At 49.5% G+C, this 21332-nt stretch overlaps 2 protein-coding genes across 3 annotated transcripts in view; one reads left to right on the top strand and one right to left on the bottom strand.

Moving 5' to 3' along the window:
* Positions 1 to 21332, top strand: part of dnajb2 (DnaJ heat shock protein family (Hsp40) member B2) — a 266812-nt gene that overhangs the window by 9172 nt on the left and 236308 nt on the right. Inside the window, exons 10-11 of one of the 2 annotated variants that reach the window (XM_079732664.1) lie at positions 54 to 127; positions 272 to 433. The exons of the other annotated variant lie outside the window; for it this stretch is intronic. Of the exons in view, the coding sequence (XP_079588790.1) occupies positions 54 to 82 (29 nt within the window). The 3' untranslated portion in view covers positions 83 to 127; positions 272 to 433. Of the gene's footprint in view, positions 1 to 53; positions 128 to 271; positions 434 to 21332 lie in introns of those variants that run through there. 2 annotated transcript variants of the gene reach the window in all.
* The window catches only part of ptprna (protein tyrosine phosphatase receptor type Na), a gene marked incomplete at both ends in the record, with an annotated part of 28053 nt that continues 8283 nt past the window's right edge, over positions 1563 to 21332 (bottom strand). The window contains 21 exons of the mRNA XM_079731392.1: positions 1563 to 1634; positions 2224 to 2324; positions 2491 to 2555; positions 2872 to 2925; positions 9249 to 9415; positions 9937 to 10056; positions 10374 to 10451; positions 11157 to 11230; positions 11479 to 11626; positions 12882 to 13160; positions 13525 to 13734; positions 14753 to 14817; positions 15350 to 15429; positions 15777 to 15863; positions 17017 to 17339; positions 17428 to 17462; positions 17623 to 17748; positions 19216 to 19365; positions 19647 to 19848; positions 20169 to 20316; positions 20807 to 20909. Of these exons, the coding sequence (XP_079587518.1) occupies positions 1563 to 1634; positions 2224 to 2324; positions 2491 to 2555; positions 2872 to 2925; positions 9249 to 9415; positions 9937 to 10056; positions 10374 to 10451; positions 11157 to 11230; positions 11479 to 11626; positions 12882 to 13160; positions 13525 to 13734; positions 14753 to 14817; positions 15350 to 15429; positions 15777 to 15863; positions 17017 to 17339; positions 17428 to 17462; positions 17623 to 17748; positions 19216 to 19365; positions 19647 to 19848; positions 20169 to 20316; positions 20807 to 20909 (2687 nt within the window). The remainder of the gene's footprint in view (positions 1635 to 2223; positions 2325 to 2490; positions 2556 to 2871; positions 2926 to 9248; positions 9416 to 9936; positions 10057 to 10373; positions 10452 to 11156; positions 11231 to 11478; positions 11627 to 12881; positions 13161 to 13524; positions 13735 to 14752; positions 14818 to 15349; positions 15430 to 15776; positions 15864 to 17016; positions 17340 to 17427; positions 17463 to 17622; positions 17749 to 19215; positions 19366 to 19646; positions 19849 to 20168; positions 20317 to 20806; positions 20910 to 21332) is intronic.

Genomic DNA, 21332 nt, shown 5'->3' with positions numbered 1-21332 from the left:
ATTATTTTCTGCAATACTGTCTCATGTATTGTGTTTCTATGTTCCTGTTTCAGAGTCAGACTTCCAGGCCTTCACGGGCTGACCTGATTGTTTCCCTCTGCACTGTGCTCTAAACCCTTGCCTTGAGGTAAGTTGAAATATTCAATACTGATTCTGATATTTATTATTTATTGAATGATGATTAATTAATAAATTGTTAATCAGAAATGAGTTTTAAAGTTATCCGCTAATTGCGATGATTAATGATTTTTATCCTTGTCTATTTCGACAGGTCAATCACCCATGATGCACTTTTATCTCCCATGTGGCTCACTACCTGCTGATAATACTTTTCAAAGTTTTATTTGAAAACAATTCTGAGGATCGGATTATTGTTACTTTGAATGTGTGCAAGTGTGTGTGTGTTACATTCTGTGTGTAAAGATGATAGAGAAGACTGATATCACTGTAAAGAAAAATGAACTAGAATTTTTAATATCAGATGTCCTCATTAAACAATTGTAATCAAAGTGAAACAGAAGTTGAGTTTTGAATTATGCCAACTAATCAATGGAATGGAAACGTAATGATGTTAAATAACAACACTTCACAATAGTTAAATGCTGCGTCACATCACAAATTTATTCAGGGCAAGTCAAAAATACATTTTTATAGTTATTTTATATGTGTCTGCTACATTAAAGAAAGACATTAATGGCGGTGAATTATTTACAGTAATCACAATATAACACACTGAAGACAAATCCGTGAAAGAAACTGTAGACAGTATATGTGTGTGATTGTGTTCATGTGTGTGTATTTGTGTGTCGAGTGTGTCTAGATGTTTCAGTGTGCAGTACTCCGGCAGACAATCATTTTGTCAAGGCATAGACACTTGAGTTAAAACCTATTAGATGTTAAATCAACGGCAACACAAGATGACTGCAGCTCGCATCCCCCACGACACCACACAGATTAGAAGGGACAGGATCTACAAAGTTAAAGATCTTTAAAGACATCACGACGATGGCTGCCACTCCCGACCCCAAACCATATCTGAAGTCATTGCTTGAGTGCAGTGCATCAACTGCTTTTATGAATGAGTCCGTATGTATTTAGCATCACTTCCCCTCTGGCTTAGTGAACACACTCAATGATGTTCTCTGATGGCAAAAAGCAACAGAAGCTTCCTCTTTACTGTACAATGTACCCCCGGTTTCATATCAAATAAACAGGCTGGAGAGAACAGCACAATAACAGACATTGTTTCCTGGTCAAGATCAGAGACAGAATAATACTGGGACCCGGGAATCACTCCCAGTTAGTACAAAGGGATTTCTGAATAAATAATAATTGTTGTTTACATCATTGGCATGTTGTCGTGCGCTAATTTCTATTGTACACCCTGTGTTTCAATACGGGCCACCGTGCATCAATTCCACTTTCTGTTGGCTCATGGGATGCCAATGATATTGATCGAGCATGTGTGTGTGTGTGTGTGTGTGTGTGTGTGTGTGTGTGTGTGTGTGTGTGTGTGTGTGTGCGTGTGTCCAGGGTCCAGGTTCTTCCTCAGGTACTGCCCCTCACTGTGGGAGGGCTTTCAAGATGGCGTTCACCTCCTCTGCCACAGCCGTCAAGGCGAACTCAAACTGGTCCTGTGGACACAAAACGTCAAGTGAACATTTAATTATATCGGTAATGGTATCACCCAAGGGCGTAGGAACCGGGGGGGACGGGGGGGACGTTGGGGACGTGTCCCCTCCAATATTGGAGACAGGCGCATTTGTCCCACCTAAAAATTATACCAGGGGGAGAAAAATATTTTATTTTATTTTGAAAGCGCAACACAGCGTCTTGTCACCGCTTCTTATTCTAAAAAACTGGATGATTGAGCGTGCAATTAAAGAATTGATTTGATATTCATCAGTTCATTACTGCCATTCAAAATGTGTTTTCCTTTACATATATAAATGTATCTTTTTAGTAGAATAAAATATATTTGTGAATTTTTTCAGTGTAGTTCATTTATGACATATTTCTGTACAAACCATTAACGGATCTGTCAGGTTTCCGATATGTGTCCCCCCCAATGTTAAACTCATTCCTACGCCCCTGGTATCACCATTACAAAGGGCCAAAACAAATAAACATGTACTTCCAAGGATTATAAACGTAGAGGGCCACACAAGGTCTCTGGGGGAGTAAGAGGGGCCTGGTGGGAGGACATCCTCAGATTGGTCGTACCTTGGTGCGAACAAGCTCAGGCCTCTGGTCTCTGATGTGCTCCAATGTGGCTGCGATGTCGATCTCCTTCACTCCTGATGACAGAACATCAAAAACAACACCTGGATGTCTTCACCCGTCAATGTGGATGCACATCATATATAATAAACTGCATTTGTAAATGAAAGATTGAGTTACTGAGGACCTTTAGTTTTCCTTTCATTCTCCACGCTGTGGGGAAAGGTGTCCGGCATGGTGTTCTGTGCGGGGTGGACGGGGGTGACTCACCTTTGGCCATGCGGTTCAGCACCATGTCGATGAGGATGTACGCGCCGGTCCTCTCCGTGCCGCCGCTGTGGTCGGGGAGAGACACGTGCAAAAGGAGACCGTTTCAAACGCACTTCTCGGGAGCACACTTTGTTTTTCTGCAGTAACCAGCAGTTTTACAGCTCTAATATGAAATAAAATTGAATTCGTATTTTTATGTTGTTACATATTCAACTTGTCTCATGTTCAAGATTTGAAGCAAACATTGATTGAAAATGCAGGACATGATTTTTAAACGTTATGTAACACGGCTAGAATATATCAGCTGCAGTTCAAAGCAAAGAGCCGCTAGATAGCCCCGCAGGGGGCTGTCTTCTGCATGTAGGAAGGAGTCGACTGTACCTGCAGTGAACGATGATGGGACAGGAGCGACCTCGGTAGCACTTGTTGACCTTTCTAAAGAACAACACAAAAGGTAAAGAAAGGAGCTGGGGCAGCCGGGGCCCGAGAGACACAACAGACAAACAACCATTTAAACTCTCCGTGGATCAGAGCTATAGAGACAGGGAGACAGAGCTATAGAGACAGAGCAGCAGAGTGTCTATCCAGTATAGAAACAAAAACAGAAGGAGAGGGTCCATGGCAGACCTCCATACTGGGCACACACAACACATTAATGAAGGTGGAATAAGAACAATCGATATGGGGGCCTGTGTATTGATGACATGAGAACATGTAAACATGAATGAAGGACAATAGACTGAGCGTGAACGGAAGAGGACATGTTGAAACGGAGGAAGAGAAGAGAAGACACCAGTGCTGAGGAGGGAAGGAGGACAGACAAGAGGAGGAGAAGGAGGAGGAGGAGTAGAGCCATCGTTCTCTGTCCTTCTGCAGTAGCCAGTCACACCTGCCAATGCTCATTTTTGTGACTATGCAACTGGAGCCAGAGTACTAGCTGCAAACCACAAAAATGACACTGAGAGATGTGCAGATATAAGCCACCGACCTACGCACTTTCAGACAGAAAGGAAGACAGAGGGCCATGAAGGAGGTGAGCCCAGAGACACATGGAAATGGAGTTTTGTATATGGTTGGATATACATGTACATCATACAATACAGTAGATGGTGAATTGTATAATGCATCGGCGTTATGGCACAGGTCACACTTTCCATGGAACGAGAAAGAACCCGGATGGGACCGCGGTCGCGGCCACCCAGCATCAACAGCAGATGCAGGTGCAAGCCGCAACCCTACAGCGGGAGACCACGGAGAGCATTGCCCTGCTCCGCGAAGCCGTACTATGGCTCACCCAATACGTCGTCCGCGACACCCCGACCACCGCCCCGACCAGTCGGCTCACCAGGCTGGTGAGCCTGGTGAGCCGATGATGACGTGGAGGCGTACCTGGAGGTATTTGAGCGGACCGCCCAGAGGGAGAACTGGCCAGAGTAGCAGTGGGCCCACATCGTGGCACCATTCCTCACCGGTCCCGCCCAGCAGGCGAGCCAAGACCTGCCAGCGGAGACCGCCCAACAGTATCCCGCCCTCAAGCAGGCGATCCTGGCCTACTACGGACACAACCTCGCGGCCCGCGCGCAGCGCTTCCACAACTGGCGATTCGACGTCCGGGGTGCGGTACGGACGCAGATCGCACAACATGGTCGTTTGGTGAAGAGGTAGCTAGCGACCGGAGACGGACCCAGCCCTATAGACAGGGTCCTCATAGACAAAACCATACGACAGCTCCCGCCGGACGCCCGGAGGATACTGGCCCACCACCATCCCGACACGGTGGATGACCTGGTAAGACAGTTGGAGAACTGGCAGGTGGCCCAGCAACTGAGCGCCAGTACTGGGACCACCCCACGACCCACCGAGACCCGCCGAGACCCGCCGAGACCGACGGGGACCCACAACCGAGGCCCCGGCACCCTCACCCGACCCACCGATCGTGACCCAGGAGAGTCGCGAGGGGAGGCGAGGGGAGGCGGTGCTATGCGTGCGGCCAGCCCGGCCACATAGCCCGCTACTGCCCTAGAGACCGGGACGTGTCGATGCCGTCGGCCTACGCGGACAAGGGGACGGGCCGGCCCTGCATGCTGGCGACCTGTTGGGCGCAGGGGACGTCCGGGAACCCTACCATACCAGCACGGGTCATGAACCGGGACACGCAGGCCCTACTGGACACCGGCAGCGTGGTCACCCTCCTCCGCCCCTACTTAGCAGGAGGAAGGGAGGGGGGACCCATGAAGGTGGCCTGCGTGCACGGGGACACCCGGACCTACGAGACCTGCCACGTGGTCGTCTGGACACCACACGGGGTGACACCCCGGACTCCCAGACACCCCGGACACCCTCACGGCGTCCGAGCAACACAACCCACCGGAGGAGCCGTAGAGTTCCCCCCTCACCGAGTTCTCGGACTTCTTACCGGGGGGGGGGAAGGCTCGGCCCGACCAGGCCAGTCCACCAGCGCCCAGCTCCAAGACGAGGCCCTAAAACATGCCTGGAGCCACGTTTTGGCCCACAACGGACAGACCCAGGACTCGGTGAGTCACCTGCCACACCCCCACACTTCAGCACAAAGGGGGGGCTGTTATACAGGGTAGTGGAAGAAGAGGGGGGAGTAAGGGAGCAATTAGTAGTTCCAAGAGCGTACGTGAGCAAGGTGCTGTCTATGGCCCATACCCACCTCCTCGGAGCCCATCTGGGCATGGACGAGACCCGGGAACGGGTGCTCGCAAGGTTTTATTGGCCGGGGCTATAGAGGGATGTCGAGCTTCATCGTCAGGGGTGTCCCGAATGCCAGAGGGTAGCGCCTAGAGCTTCAGTCAGGGACCCCCTTATCCCCATGCCAATCATAGAAACCCCATTTGACAGGATAGCTCTGGACATTGTGGGGCCCCTACCCAAGACCAGCCGGGGACACGATATATCCTGGTACTGGTGGACTACGCCACCCGGTACCCCGAAGCTCTACCCCTTTGCGCAGCCACCGTTAAGGCGGTTGCCCGGGATCTAATGTTACTTTTTAGCCGGGTGGGGATAGCTAAAGAGGTGTTGACGGATCAGGGCTCATGCTTCATGTCTAGAGTAATGAAGGAACTACTTAGACTCCTGCAGGTGAAGCAGCTCCGGACCTCAGTCTACCACCCACAGACGGATGGCCTGGTAGAACGATTCAATAAAACCCTTAAGCAAATGCCTAAAAAGTTGCCATGGAAGTTGACGGAAAAAATTGGGACCAGCTATTGCCTCATGTCCTGTTTGCCGTACGGGAGGTGCCCCAGGCTTCCACAGGGTTCTCACCGTTCGAGCTGTTGTACGGACGAAGGCCCCGCGGCATCCTGGACCTAGCCAAGGAGGCATGGGAGAGCCAGCCGTCCTCCCACCGCACCACCCTGGACCATGTGGAACAGGTGAGGGACCGCATGGCCCAGGTGTGGCCCATTGTCCGGGAACAACTCCGGCAAGCCCAGCAGGCCCAAGCGAGAGTCTACAATAGGGGAGCCCAGCTGCGAACCTTCCAACCTGGAGACCTGGTCCTGGTCCCCACGGCAGAATGTAAGTTCCTTGCCAAGTGGTAGGGACCCTATGAGGTTGTTGAACGGGTGGGGGAGGTGAATTATAGGTTTAGACAACCAGGGAGGCGAAAGCCTACCCAATTGTACTACATTAACATTTTGAAGCAGTGGAGAGGGGGTGGGGAACCCCCTAACCCTGCTCCCCTGCGATGGTGGCCCGAAGCGAGATCCCAGAGGTTCCGGTGGGGGAGGATCTCAGCCCGGCCCAGAAACAAGATCTCGACGAGATTGTCATGCAGCACCAGGACGTATTTTCCGAGATACCGGGGAGGACCACGATCGGACATCATGATATCCAGACGGCGCCGGGAGTGAAGGTGAGATTTCACCCCTACAGGATTCCAGAGGCCCGGAGGGAGGCCATCCAGGCTGAGGTACACCGGATGCTACAGCTCCGGGTCATTGGGGAGTCACGCAGTGCCTGGTCCAGTCCGGTAGTCCTCGTTCCGAAGCCAAATGGAACCTATCGGTTCTGCAATGACTTCAGGAGGTTGAACGAGGCTTCCGAGTTCGACGCCTACCCCATGCCCCAGGTGGACGAGCTGATCGAACGCCTTGGACCAGCCCGATACCTCACGACCTTGGACCTAACTAAGGGGTATTGGCAGGTACCGTTGACCCGGGCGGCCCGGGAGAAGACAGCGTTCTCAACTCCAGGGGCCTGTACCAGTACACCGTCCTCCCCTTTGGAGTCCATGGAGCCCCATCGATGTTCCAGCTCCTGAGGTCCCACCAGGCCTACGCAGCGGCCTATATAGATGACATCATCATCTACAGTCACAGCTGGGATGTCCACATCCGCCAGATGAGGGCGGTGCTGGGGGAGCTGCGGAAAGCGGGCCTCACTGCCAACCCGGCCAAATGTCATCTCGGGCTGGAAGAAATGGCGTACCTGGGGTACCAGGTAGGACAGCCACAGGAGAGCAAGGTGGCCGCTATCCGGGACTGGCCCCAGCCCCGCACCAAGAAACAGGTGAAGTCGTTTTTAGGACTAGTCGGGTATTATCAGCGATTTATACCCGGGTTTGCCATGCTGACCAGCCGACCTGACCTGACCCGGAAGGCCCTGCCGGATCAGATCACCTGGTCCGAGGCACCCGACCAAGCCTTTGGGACGCTCCGGGAAGCCCTATCCTCGGAGCCGGTGCTCATAACCCCCGACTTTGCTTCCCCCCTTAAAGTGCATACAGACGCATCGGAGGTGGGGCTGGGGGGAGTCCTTTCCCAGGTCCGGGCCGGAGAGTAATATCCCATCACGTACATCAGCCGAAAGCTACTACCAAACGAGCGGAATTACTCAACGGTAGAGAAAGAGGCCCTAGCCATCAAGTGGACCCTGGACAAACTAAGGTATTATCTCCTAGGGAGGGAGTTTACCCTGGTCACCGACCACTCCCCCCTGAAGTGGATGGCCGGCGCCAAAGACACCAACGCCCGGGTGACGCGATTGTTTGTGGCCCTCCAGGACTTCCACTTTAAGGTGGACCACCAACCGGGCAGGGAGCATGCCAACGCCAACGCCCTATCACAACGGGATACCTGCCTGGGCGGGTTCCCCATCTACCAGAGGCTTAAGCAAGCGGTGAAGGAGTGTGGCATCCCACTCCTCAAACCTCGGCCCGGGTGGGTCCGAGGTGTAGTCATGGACGGCGTATACCACCGCCACCCGCTAACCGGCGACAGAGAGCATCACTTCTCTCCCCCCAATCAGCGAGATAGGGGACACCTGGCCGGAGGGAGGAGAAGGCCAGGAGGCCATCGTAAAAGGAGCACGAGAGCTGACGACAAGGGAGAACAGGAGCGAGTGGCACGAGGGAAGCGCTCGAGACCACATCCGAATAGAGGCTCACGGAGACCCTATGTATAGTGCATGTGTTCCCTGTTTTGAGAGTTCATTGTAATAAATGCTGAGTTCGGCTTAACCCCGACTCCAAAGCGTGACACGTACCTTGAACCCCGAGACATTGAGGAGCGGGTTACCACAGTGTTTAAACAGATGGATGCACACAAGCGCGCCTGCATTCATTAATTATTTTACACATACAGACACTCATTCATTCATTCTTTTTAACACTCACTTGCGATAAAACAATGTTTTCTCACGATCAAATACTCATCAATCCTACAAGTTATGGGCTTGAGCACGATGTCTGTGTTAAGAAAATATGTGTTTGCTGTACGGTGTTTGCAGATGCATTGATTTAAAAGTACAACTTATCACCGCTGTATCATTTATTCTTTCCCAAATAATTTACCAAGAATGTGTGGCGAGGTAGATGAGAAAAGCAAAGTGTATGCACGAGCCGCTCAAGCAACATTATGCATGCGCCCTTAAAATAGGATCTGAACAATGCACCACTGACTTTAAACCAGGTTTTTCCTGGTTAGTGGTGGAATTGTTTTCTGAAACTGCAAAATAGCACCAGGGAACGTTTGCGCCAGAACACGCCTCCTCCTTTTGCTGAAACGCCCCTTGGGGCGCAAGATCATTCCCTAATTTAGCGACGCGTGCCTGTGGAGGGAAAATAATTCTCCCAGTTGCAAACTAGCAACGACACATGCGTCGGTGTAGAAAGTAAATTGCACTGGATGCAAGATAGGGCCCTTAGGGTTAGAGGTGCGATTCAGGTGCAGAATGGATCTACTGGTGTGTCTGGGGTGTGTCTGTATGTCTTTCTGTCCCTGTGTCTATCTTTCTGTTTGTCTGTCTGTCCCCATATCTGTCTGTCTGTTTGTCTTTCTGTCCCTGTATCTGTCGGTCAGTATCTCTCTCTTTCTCTCCATGTGTCAGTCTGTCTGCCTGTCTGTCCTGCTGTCCTTTGATCTCCTGTTGGTCTGTCTGTCTGTCTGTCCTGCTGTCATTTGGTCTTCTGTCTGTCTGTCTGTCTGTCCTGCTGTTCTTTGGCCTTGTGTCTGTCTGTCTGTCTGTCCTGCTGTCCTTTGGTCTTGTGTCTGTCTGTCTGTCTGTCTGTCTGTCTGTCTGTCTGTCTGTCTGTCCTGCTGTCCTATGCTCTCCTGTCTTGTCTGTCTGTCCTGCAGTCCTTTGGTCTAGTGTATGTCTCTCTGTCTGTCCTTCTCTCTTTTGGTCTTGTGTCTGTCTGCCTGTCTGTTCTGCTGCCCTTGGTCGTGTAACTTTCTGTCTGTCTGTCCTGCTGTCCTTTGGTCTCCTGTATCCAGAGCAGGCGGTACCTGCGGAAGTCGAGCAGGGGCCGTGTGGAGGTGGGAATGCCATCTGCAGGCCAGCTGAGCAGGTGGAACTGGGTGAGGGTCCGGGTTTCCTGGGTCTGCACGTTCTTCAGGTAGAAGCTGCGCACCAGGAAGTCCTTACACCAGATGTGCTCCGACACCAGGTTCACCTGGAGGGGGGGGGGGCACCAAACACAGGTATTAGCAGCCGCGCTAGTGCATGCTATAAAGCTATATGCTGCTATATAGCTATAGGCCGCTATACAGCTATAGGCCGCTATACAGCTATAGGCCACTAAACAGCTATAGGCTATTATACAGCTATAGGCCACTATACAGCTATAGGCTATTATACAGCTATAGGCCGCTATACAGCTATAGGCTATTATACAGCTGTAGGCCGCTATACAGCTATAGGCTATTATACAGCTATAGGCCGCTATACAGCTATAGGCTATATTGATCTTTACACCTGTTTCTCACGTCGCACTGCAAAACGTGTGGACTCAACTCAATGTTGATCTCCATTGTTGGTGCTTTGGTTTCCAGTGGCGGGGGTTACCTCGTAGATGTGTTAGAGGGAGCCTTTGTCAGGCCAGTAGTACTCACACTGCTGTGTGTGTGTGTGTGTGTGTGTGTGTGTGTGTGTGTGTGTGTGTGTGTGTGTTTGTGTGTGTGTGTGTGTGTGTACCTCGTAGATGTGGTAGAGGGAGGAGCCTTCGTCAGGCCAGTAGCGCTCACACTGCTTCTCTCCGTCCTCCACCAGTGCCGTCATCATCACTATCACCGTACAGCCGTTCTCCCAGACCATCTACACACACAAACATACACACGAGAATCATCATCACTATGACCGTGAATAAAACGGTCATAATACTATGACCGTATTATTATTTTATCATCACTAGTTCATATAGATCCCAAATGTCATTCATTCTCATGGGAAGTCAAATTGTGCAGAGATGTACAGACACTGAGACACTGACCTGTACATGTCAAAGAATACATTACCAATACATATATAACACAAACACACACACACACACACACACACACACACATACACGCAAACACACGCACACACACACACACACACACAGTAAACCCCCCCAGCGATGTGGTGCAGACCTGCCAGAAGTCGGCGATGGTGTGGGGCAGCGGGCCCTGCGTGGCGATGTAGGCGGGCAGCCGGGGGTCGTGGTCGATCTGGGGGATAGAGAAGCCGGCCCTGTTACATACCTCATAGATCCATTTGGGATTCATCAACCATTTATTAATAATGGGATCAGGAAAGTGCTTAATGGCTCATTATCATGACATATCCCGGACGAGTGATGCTCAGAGGAATGAGTGTGAAAGGGTTTTCCTGCAGCGACGTGTTGACTCTGTAATATAACACCTTTAACCTCGCTCTCCATAGTTTAAAGATGGTGTTACTATTTTGCTGGCATTGATGCAGCTTTTATCAAATGGATGGTTCAAGTCCTTGCGCTGCCAAACTCAAAGAATGCAAGCCTGTGTTTCTTGACAACCATTTTGCTGTCTTGAAGAACTATATTGTTGGCGAAAGAAGAATGATTTGTTTTCAATACATTATCGTACATTATGTAGCTGAGTGTTTACTTTGAGACTAGTACTAGGTAGTACCCCTACCCCACTACCCCTACTACATTTTACAATGGTCTGTTGAACCAGTGTTAATGTAGTTAACACTGTTAACACTAGAACGGTCTTACTGTTGTACCACTGTTAAAGTAGTCTTACAACGGTCTGTTGAACCAGTGTTAATGTAGTCTTAGAACGGTCTTACTGTTGTACCAGTGTTAGAACAGCCTTTTGTTCTGGTGTTGATGTAGCATTAGAATGGTATTCCAATAGTATTGATGTTAATATATTTTAGAATGGTCTTACTATTATACTGGCGTTAATGTAGTCCTCCTTAGTTGGGTTCACATCCATCTTCAGCTTCACTCGAGAGTGGTCATCTAGAAAGAATAACAATGAATGGATCAGCCAATCAAAGCTGTGTTTGTGTTGTGTTTGTAAAGTTGATCACGCTTCTTCTCCATTTGTTAATATACAATATGAAACATCTCAAGGATACCTTTGAAATCTATGAACCATTTGGGAGCCAGGCCCACAGATAGACGTGTGCCTTTATAGATAATCTCCCTACTATCATGGGAGGTAGAAGCAGAACCTCTAATGTAAGTGCGGTATCAGCTGTACCCACATGGCAGTGAGTCGGCGTGGCGGTTTTTCTCCATGTTGCTGGGCCTCTGGGCCAGGGCCACGGAGCTGGGCTCGGCCTGGTAGGAGCACAGTGCCTCCCACTCCTTCTGCAGGCGGTCCTTGTTCCTCAGGTGGTCCTCCATGTAGGCCTGGAGGGGGGTGGGGGGGGGACACACTGAGTCTAGTGCCTGGTCCTCTATAGAGGGGTGGGGGGGGGACACACTAAGTCTAGTGCCTGGTCCTCTATAGGGGGGGGAGACACACTGAGTCTAGTGCCTGGTCCTCTATAGGGGGGTGGGGGGGTACACACTGAGTCTAGTCCCTGGTCCTCTATAGGGGGGAACACACTGAGTCTAGTCCCTGGTCCTCTATAGGGGGGGGGGAGACACACTGAGTCTAGTGCCTGGTCCTCTATAGGGGGGGGGGAGACACACTGAGTCTAGTCCCTGGTCCTCTATAGGGGGGAACACACTGAGTCTAGTCCCTGGTCCTCTATAGGGGGGGACACACTGAGTCTAGTCCCTGGTCCTCTATAGGGGGGGACACACTGAGTCTAGTCCCTGGTCCTCTATAGGGGGGGACACACTGAGTCTAGTCCCTGGTCCTCTATAGGGGGGGACACACTGAGTCTAGTGCCTGGTCCTCTATAGGGGGGGGGGAGACACACTGAGTCTAGTCCCTGGTCCTCTATGGGGGGGAGACACACTGAGTCTAGTGCCTGGTCCTCTATAGGGGGGGGGGGGAGACACACTGAGTCTAGTCCCTGGTCCTCTATGGGGGGGGACACACTGAGTCTAGTGCCTGGTCCTCTATAGGGGGGAACACACTGAGTCTAGTGCCTGGTCCTCTATAGGGGGGGGGGGAGACACACTGAGTCTAGTCCCTGGTCCTCTATGGGGGGGGACACACTGAGTCTAGTGCCTGGTCCTCTATAGGGGGGGGAGACACACTGAGTCTAGTGCCTGGTCCTCTATAGGGGAGACACACTGAGTCTAGTGCCTGGTCCTCTATAGGGGGGAGACACACTGAGTCTAGTCCCTGGTCCGCTATGGGGGGGAGACACACTGAGTCTAGTGCTGCTGTGTAACGCCTAGGATGTCTTGGGTGAAACAACTTCAATTAAAGAACCTCAACACTTCTTCTCACATCAAGCTCATCAAAGATCTGAAAAAGGCAACTTACTGCTTACTCTACGTGAGCGACGAGCAGGTGTATGCGACGGGAATACAATAAAGAGTGTAGAACGGCTGATGCATGGGTGAACATGTAGACTGCACAGTATGAGTGTGTTTCTCTGTATAAGAAACACAAACAGAGAGCGTTTGGATGCCGGTCCACACTGGCGACCCTCGACCCCACACACTCTGGACCGGGGCCGCGAGGGGGTCTAGGGGGGGGGCTCACCAGGATCATGTGGCCCGTGGAGATGTCCATGTTGGACTGGGCGGGCTCCTCGCTCCAGGAGGGGGTGGAGCTATGGGTGGAGGAGGGGCTGTGCTGAGGCCCGTCGCTGAACTGGGAGGAGACGCTGCTGACGCGCGAGGTGTCGGTCCCGCGGCGGCCCCCCGCCCCTGCGGCCGTCACGGAGCCGCTGGCCAGGCCGCCTCCCCCGGCACCGCCCCCGCTGGCGCCGTCGTGCCGGGACAAGGAGGACTTGGAGGCCATGTGCTGCCGACACAGCTCCTGGGGTCCGGGGGGGGGGTGGGTGGGACAGGGAGACAATAACTTCATGAAGGACTGAGAACCATACACTGATCTGATTTATTCATCAGGATCTCGCATATCACTGATAGCACCTCTTTTGTTGTTACTCTAGTATACATTGTTCTCAATAGTGATGGCATCCTACCTAAACTCAAACATGAGTGCACTACGTAGTACCAGGAGAGCACATGGTGGCCCATGGAAATGTGTCATCTTGTGTTTGGATCCTTCTGTACTTTGGATGAACTAATGGTCTGAATTCAGGCTGAAAGCCCATGTTAATCAATTAAGGATAAAAGGTAAGGAGGTTGTCATGGAGGCCTTGAATCTGGGTCGCTCCTACCTGGTAGTCAAAGTGTGTTTCAGCTCCGCCCTCTGGCCCCAGGCCAAGCTTCCCATTGGCCAGCTGGTTAGTGTGGTGCCTGAGACAAGCAGCCGCCATGGCCAATACCAGCAGTCCTCCCACAACTGCCATGGAGACCAGTGTGATGACCGTCCCGCTGGACCCCTGCGAGACCCTGGTGACCTGGGGGAGACCCCGTACATCTGTTCTCTGGTCAGACCACATGGAGACAGAGGAGGTTTACACTGTTAGGTTCTGTTGGTTTCGCTACTTTCTTACTTGCTATGTCAGGGGTCTCAAAATGACAGGTAAAACGTGGTATAATAATCAAGCATAACATTCAAGAATAACACGTACATAATGACATGATCCATGATAAACACAGACAATGTGCGAGGGAACAGGTAATTAGCACATGCAAATGGAGACCTGTGAGAAAACATTCAGAAGACAAAGCGTCTTTGTCAGTTTGATCGTGACCTAACCACATAATCATGTATTCAGGCATTACACACACTAACACACGCTCGCACCACACACAAGCACACACACACACAGATGCACACACATACACACACCCAACACACACGCGCACGAACACACACACACACAGGCATTCTCTTTGAATGGGTAAATTTGAATTATCTTTGTCATCCCGCAACAAAAGAAAGGTGTAGGTGTGAAAGTATGAACAGATTCGATAATGGCATAAATGACGTTTGTGACTGTTGCCCTAGCGCCCAGGGAGCCAGTTGCGCCGGAGAAGATGAGGCGCCATAGCAACAAGCAGAACACTGATTGCTATGAGTTGTTGCCGTGGTGATATTTGCTGGCCACTTTCCCCCAAGGTGACATGCACTGATAGACTTGAAGAATGGACACATACATACACACACACATACACACACACACAGACACACACACAGACGTAAACACACAAACGGACACACACACACACACACACACATGGAAACACACACATACACTTACATACACACACGGACATACACACACACACAAGCACGGACACGCACACACACACACACACACACACACACACACACACGCACACACACACATGAACACACACACACACACACACACACACAGACACACACACACACGGACACACGGACACAAACACACCAATTTACACACACATCGACATACGCACGCACACACAAACAAACACAAAAAGACACACACACAAACACACATACAGACACACCTCTCCAGTCCCCGTCTGTACTATCTTCAGGCTGCTCTCAGACTCCAGGAAGTTCTTCTCTGACACTGTCACAACAAACATGATCTCCATCAGAACCACAGAGCCATCCTGGAGCATTCACACTCTTTGTGGGGTTTTGAGCACACACAGTCGCAGGACAATACATATAAAAAGTGTACAGTAGTTAAAGAAATTTCTTTCAGATTATAATATAAGACACTCTATCAATATGTCATATATATCCTAAAGATATTTCCCTTCTTGCAATGGTTTGCTATAATAATTCAAAGGTTCTTAGAGCAGATCATTTGTAAAAGGAAGAAAAGTCTATAGATAAAGGAGGAGAATGTGCTTATGGTCCAGACAGAGAGTGTGTATATCAGTGTGTATATCAATGTGTATGTGTGTATATCAGTGTGTATATCAGTGTGTATGTTTGTATATCAGTGTGTATATCAATGTGTATGGTGTGTGTACAGAAGTGTCTGTATGTGTGTCTGTTTGTGTAGTGTGTACCAGTGTGTATAGCAGTGTGTATAGCAGTGTGTGTATAAGTGTGTACATATGTGTGTATAGCAGTGTGTACCAGAGACCCACCTGCTTTAGCTGCTACCTCTGCAGCCGTCATGTTCAGGTCGTTCTGGCGGATACGGAAGGTCAGAGCAGGCCCCACCACGCTGGAAGCACCCGCACAAACACACACACGCACGCAAACACAAGAACGTACGCACACACGCACACACACACACACAAACATACATGCAAACAGAAGAACGTATGCACACACACACACACACACACACACACACGCAAACACACATGCAAACAGAAGAACGTACGCACACACACACATACACACACACACACACACACACACACAAAAATCAATGATCAATGGGTTGATTTCTCTATAGACAATTTTCAAAAAATTAAATTCCACGTATGGTCCAACACACACACACTCACACACACACAGACTCAATCACATACACACTCACACACAAACTCACACACGTGAAGGTACCTGATGTTGATGAAGCTGCTCGTTGCTAGGTGAATTTTATCAGCCAACAGCTCCAATAGCTTGATTCCATCATACAGACTCAGGGGGCTAGGAGTAAACACAACAACAACAACAACATGATCATCATCATCTCCATCAGCCACATATGTACTGAATCATTTGCTAATTCCATAATCAAGTTTTGTACCGCGTTACATTTTCCCACTGAATGCATGTTCCTGATATTCACTAGTGAACAGGAACACCACGCAGCCATGGAAGAGGCCTTAGCCTCGTGGAATACCCTATACTCATATCTATATATTTATATTTGTTAATCTATAAAAATATATAGATATGAGTATAATGTATAGTGTATTCCACGAGGCTAAGGCCTCTTCCATGACTGCGTGGTGTTCCTGTTCACTAGTGAACAGGAACACCTCGATATATATCTATATATGTTTAGTATATGCTACACGTGAGCCTCCTAAGATGGCGCAATTTGATTGTTTCGCTATCTCGGGATATTGGACAATATGCCTAGCCTGGCTGTTGCCAGACCAAGCTCAATTGTAGATTTCACGTTGGTCTGGGGAAGCTGTTGTCATTTTCTTCAGCACAAGAGGCGTGATCAATGGGCATAGTTAAAATGACTCTGTGCGCAATTGGCTGGTTGCCGTCGCTTTGTGTTAAACCAGCTAATAGCGCGCCATGGGGAAAAGCCAGCCGGTGAACTCAAATCGCCGGCAGAAATGGCGGGCCTACCCAGTCTACAATATCCCATGATTGAGATCTCAAACTTGGGATATTGTTTTCATGCGTGGTTGTCTCGTTGCGCTAATAAAAACAAATAAACCTCTAATAAAAACAAATAAATCCCGGCAAAAAGTTTATTTTTGTGTGTAGTATATATTATGGATTTTTATATTATGTAGTATATATTATGGATATTGTTCTCCTCAGGCTCCGTGAATAGTGGGGAATAGCCCCCTCGACCTTTGCTATTCCCCACCTTTTGCGAATAATTGTTAATTATCTCTCTAGACAGAGCTCTCACTCTTCTCTCTCTCTCTCTCTCTCTCTCTCTCTCTCTCTCTCTCTCTCTCTCTCTCTCTATATATATATATATATATATATATATATATATATATATATATCTTGTGAATATTTCTCTGTGGATATATATCACTCTATATATCTATATATATGTAAATTCTAAGCCCATCCATTAGGCTATGGTATGACACTGAGAGCAGACCTCTGGTTGGTGACGATGTAGCCGTACTCCTCCTTGGCTCCGGAGCCCTCGTCCAGCTGCACCGCCTGGTCCCTCAGCCCCTGCCCAGCCTCCACTGCCCCGGGCTGGGCAGGGGGGCCGGGCAGGGCGGGGGCTGGCAGGCCCGGAGCCTTGGCTACAGCGGCGGCGGCGGTGGCGGTGGTGGGAGGGGCCCGGGCGGAGGGAGAAGAGGGGGTGGAGGACCTGCTCGGGCCGGGGACCGCTGCTACGGGGGCGGCCGGGGGCAGAGCAGCCTTCTCCGGGGCGCTGGGTGCCTTGCCCTCCGGCTTCTTCACCAGCTGGGTCTGGGGAGGGAAACGGGGAGTGGTGAACGCTGAAACCTCAGGAAGGCGTTCTTCTTGTGATGCGTTGGTAGAAGGGATGCAGACGCACCTCCTTGAGGGCCAGAAGATCCGTCTCCAAGGGCTCTGGAGGGTCCAGGCGTAGACACGGCAGGCGTCACCAGAGAACCACACAAAGAAGACATAATGTAACAGAATAATGTTCAGTTAACCCTAACATGCTAGGATTTCAACGTTTACATGTAATAATGTAGACGGGGAATAATACATTGTGGTCTGGGCCCACCTGTCCGGTCCTCGGCCTGGATCAGCTGCAGGATGAGGGCCAGTCTGTAGAGCTGCTGGGGGCTCAGCTTCCTGGGATCCATCCCATAGCCCTCCAGCACCCCGGACATGCGCTGCTGTAACCCGTCTGGAGAGGCACAAAGCTTATTAACTCCACGGGGCTCCTCCATTCATGTCCACTGTGAGACCTCCCCGAGATGTGAGTTCTCCACAAGATGGAAGGTCTCCAGGAGATCCAACCCCGCGGAGGACACACTTTACAGACATGAAGAAGTGTTGATCACATGATTCAGTCTGTCTGGTCAGAACTTATTATGGGAAACTGGAGTCACTGTATTAATGATTGTATTATAATCCAGTTTCTTATTAAAGTCATGAGCTAAAGACATTGCACTTATTTTAATTGTGTAGCATCTACAGTAGCTGCTATCATTGCTTTACACGGGGAATAGGTTAGCCTAGCGATTGTAATACTTGCACTTGGTTCTATGAACATCTTTACTGTACCGACAGCGATATATTGTTTCACTTCTTATGACAAATGTACTTATTGTAACAAATGCAGTTATTGTAAGTCGCTTTGGATAAAAGCGTCTGCTAAATGCCCTAAATGTAAATGTAAATGTAAATGTAAATGTTCAGAGTTCACCTCGACTCTGCATAGAAACCAATGCAAAGCCACCATTGAATGTTGTACTTCCTGGCACTTGTACATTGCACTTTTTCAAGGTACTTAATTGTGTAGCATCTACAGTAGCTGCTATCATTGCTTTACACGGGGAATGGGTTAGCCTAGCGATTGTAATACTTGCACTTGGTTCTATGAACATCTTTACTGTACCGACAGCGATATATTATTTCACTTCTTATGTCAAATGTACTTATTGTAACAAATGCACTTATTGTAAGTCGCTTTGGATTAAAGCATCTGCTAAATGCCCTAAATGTAAATGTAAATGTAAGCTGAGAACATCGCTCCTTGACGAGGTGGAGCAGCCCAGTAGTTCTTCCTGTGTCAAGGCCCCTGCTGTCGGACTGCAAAGTGCTTCCTTTAGTGTATGCATACATACATACACACTATACTTGATCAATGGGCTGCTTCTCCATGTTTTTTACATTACATTTACACACTTTAATATACTATGAAGTACTGGCACCGAGCCACTTTATAATTGATACTGTTTATACCGTTTGTCATGTTTGTTCTATTTGTTCTGTTAGTTCTGTTTGTTCTGTTTGTGCTGTTAGTTCGTCCTTACTGAAGCATTTACTTTAGCCTCTATTTGTGTTTTCCTTAGCACTACTTTGTATTTTTAAGCTATTGTATTTTACCCTGTGTCTTCCACTGCTGCTGTGCTGGAATAAAGGTATTTCCCCTCAGGAGGATTAATTAAGTTGTATCTATCTATCTATCTATCTATCTATCTATCTATCTATCTATCTATCTATCTATCTATCTATCTATCTATCTATCTATCTATCTATCTAGATTAGAACATATGCTTGTTTCTCAAAATGACAGACTTATCTATCTTTTTAGCGCTGAGAAATATCAAACTCTTCCATTGCAACAGAAGCACTTCCTGTGCCTCACCGTTGGTGGCTGGTAGGTGGTCCTGAAGAGGCTTCTTCTTCTGCTGTGGGGGCGGGGGCCGCGCCACAGTACCCACTCTCTCCTCCAGGGTGTAGTCTTCCACATAGTCCACCGGCAGCTCCAGTTCCAGGTCATCGTAGTACGGCAGGCCTGGTCACCCGGACAACAGCAAGTCAGGTGAAGTACGGCCCTTTATAATTACTAGGCGAGTCATTTTCTTGAATAAGAGTGACGCAAAGATCTAGCTTATAATGCCTTGCAGTGGATTCACCCTTGAGGTATATGAAAATGAAAAGAAAAATAGAGAACTTTTTCCCAGCAATTAAAACATTTTCCAAAGTGTAACCACTGCAGCCTGTTTTCCTAGTAACCATCGCGATCCGGCTAACAACAGTTCACAGCCAATCACAGGTCAGAGCGTGAGGGGTCACCTGCGGGGGTCATGGGCACGGCTCCGCGGTGCCGGTGGGAGGGCTGGTCGGACGTCAGGTACAGGGACATGGCTTCCTGTAGCATCTGTCTGTCACGCTCCCGCTCTCTCTGATTGGCCTGGGAGCGTGCAGAGGGACGGCCATAGCTGAGCCCTCCACCAATGGGGTGTAAGGATCGCTCCACCTCGTCTGCGTACCTGTGCTGTGTCATTGAGAAGGAAACGTTCACACGTCAAGTGGACCCAGCTGACTGTGTGTGTGTTTGTGTGGTGGGCTTGAACAAACGTGTGTGTGTATGTATGCGCATGCATAGTCATCTATTTGCATGCGCTTGAGTGTGCTTGTGTGTCTATATAGGTGTATGTTTATGCTTGCTTGCGTCTGTGCGCGTGCATGTGTGTGTCTATATAGGTGTATGATTTTGCGTGCTTGCCTGCATGTGTGCTTGTGTGTGTCTATATAGGTGTATGTTTTTGCATGCGTGTGTGTGTGGCTATATAGGTGTATGTGCTGTGTCCATGCCTGGTGCTGGTATGCGTAGGGGTCCATGGAGGCAGTCTGCATGTGGAGGGGGGACCGGGGGGGCTCTACAATCATGTAGTCCAGGTAGTTCTCCGCCGGGGGCATGGACGGGGGCTTGGCGCTGTGGCGGTGGTTCTGCTGCCTGGACCTGCTCAGAGACGCGGTGTCACAGGTTACACCCAGAGGGAACGCTCTGCTCTGATTGGATAACTATAACTGACAGGTGGCTGGAGCATAACATTGCTAGCTGAAGTTGTTTTAATTGTAACATAAAATTGTTACCTTGAAAAAAGATATTAACCTTAGGATTTAAATGCATCTCTATAAATTCTTAACTCAGCTTATTGAGTTCATTTTCCCAGTTAAATGTGTTAGTGTGCGGAAGGAGTGCTGCGTCACTGGCTGCCCTGGGAGGGTGGGCGTCACTTCCTGTGAGGAGGGCGGGGGGCTTTAGCTCCACTGGGAGGGTGGGGGTCACTTCCTGTGAGGAGGGCGGGGGGCTTTAGCTCCACTGGGAGGGTGGGGGTCACTTACTGGGAGGAGGGCGGGGGGCTTTAGCTCCACTGGGAGGGTGGGGGTCACTTACTGGGAGGAGGGCGGGGGGCTTTAGCTCCACTGGGAGGGTGGGGGTCACTTACTGGGAGGAGGGCGGGGGGGCCTTAGCGTGGCGCGTCGTGTGAGGTACTCTCTTCAGCTCCCTGGATATGATGTACTGGGTGATGTCATCCTGCCATGACAGATCTACACTCACACACACGCACACACACAAACACAAACGCACACACACATACGCATGCACACGCACACACACACACACAAACACTCACAAACACACACACACACACACACACATACACACACACACACACACACACACACATACACACACACACACACATCATTATGTATTATAAATTAAAACAACAATAAAAGGTTGTTATTCACCATACAAAATATTTTTTTTCTATTTTTAAGACTTCTCAATCTGTTAAACATTGCTTGAGAGACTTGAATAAAATACTAATTTCTTTAGTCCTCCTTTATTCTTCCACCTGCCAGTAAAGGTTGCAGAGATTCCTCCTGAGTTTCCTTAATGCGTATTCATTGGTTATTTCTAACCAATGAATACATGTATTCATGTATTTTACCGTCTGCTCATGGACT

This window comes from Pollachius pollachius, assembly GCF_949987615.1.
Source record: "Pollachius pollachius genome assembly, chromosome: 3".
NCBI classification, from domain to species: Eukaryota; Metazoa; Chordata; class Actinopteri; order Gadiformes; family Gadidae; genus Pollachius; species Pollachius pollachius.
Note: the sequence above shows the minus strand (reverse complement) of the source record. Positions and strands in the feature narration are given on the sequence as shown.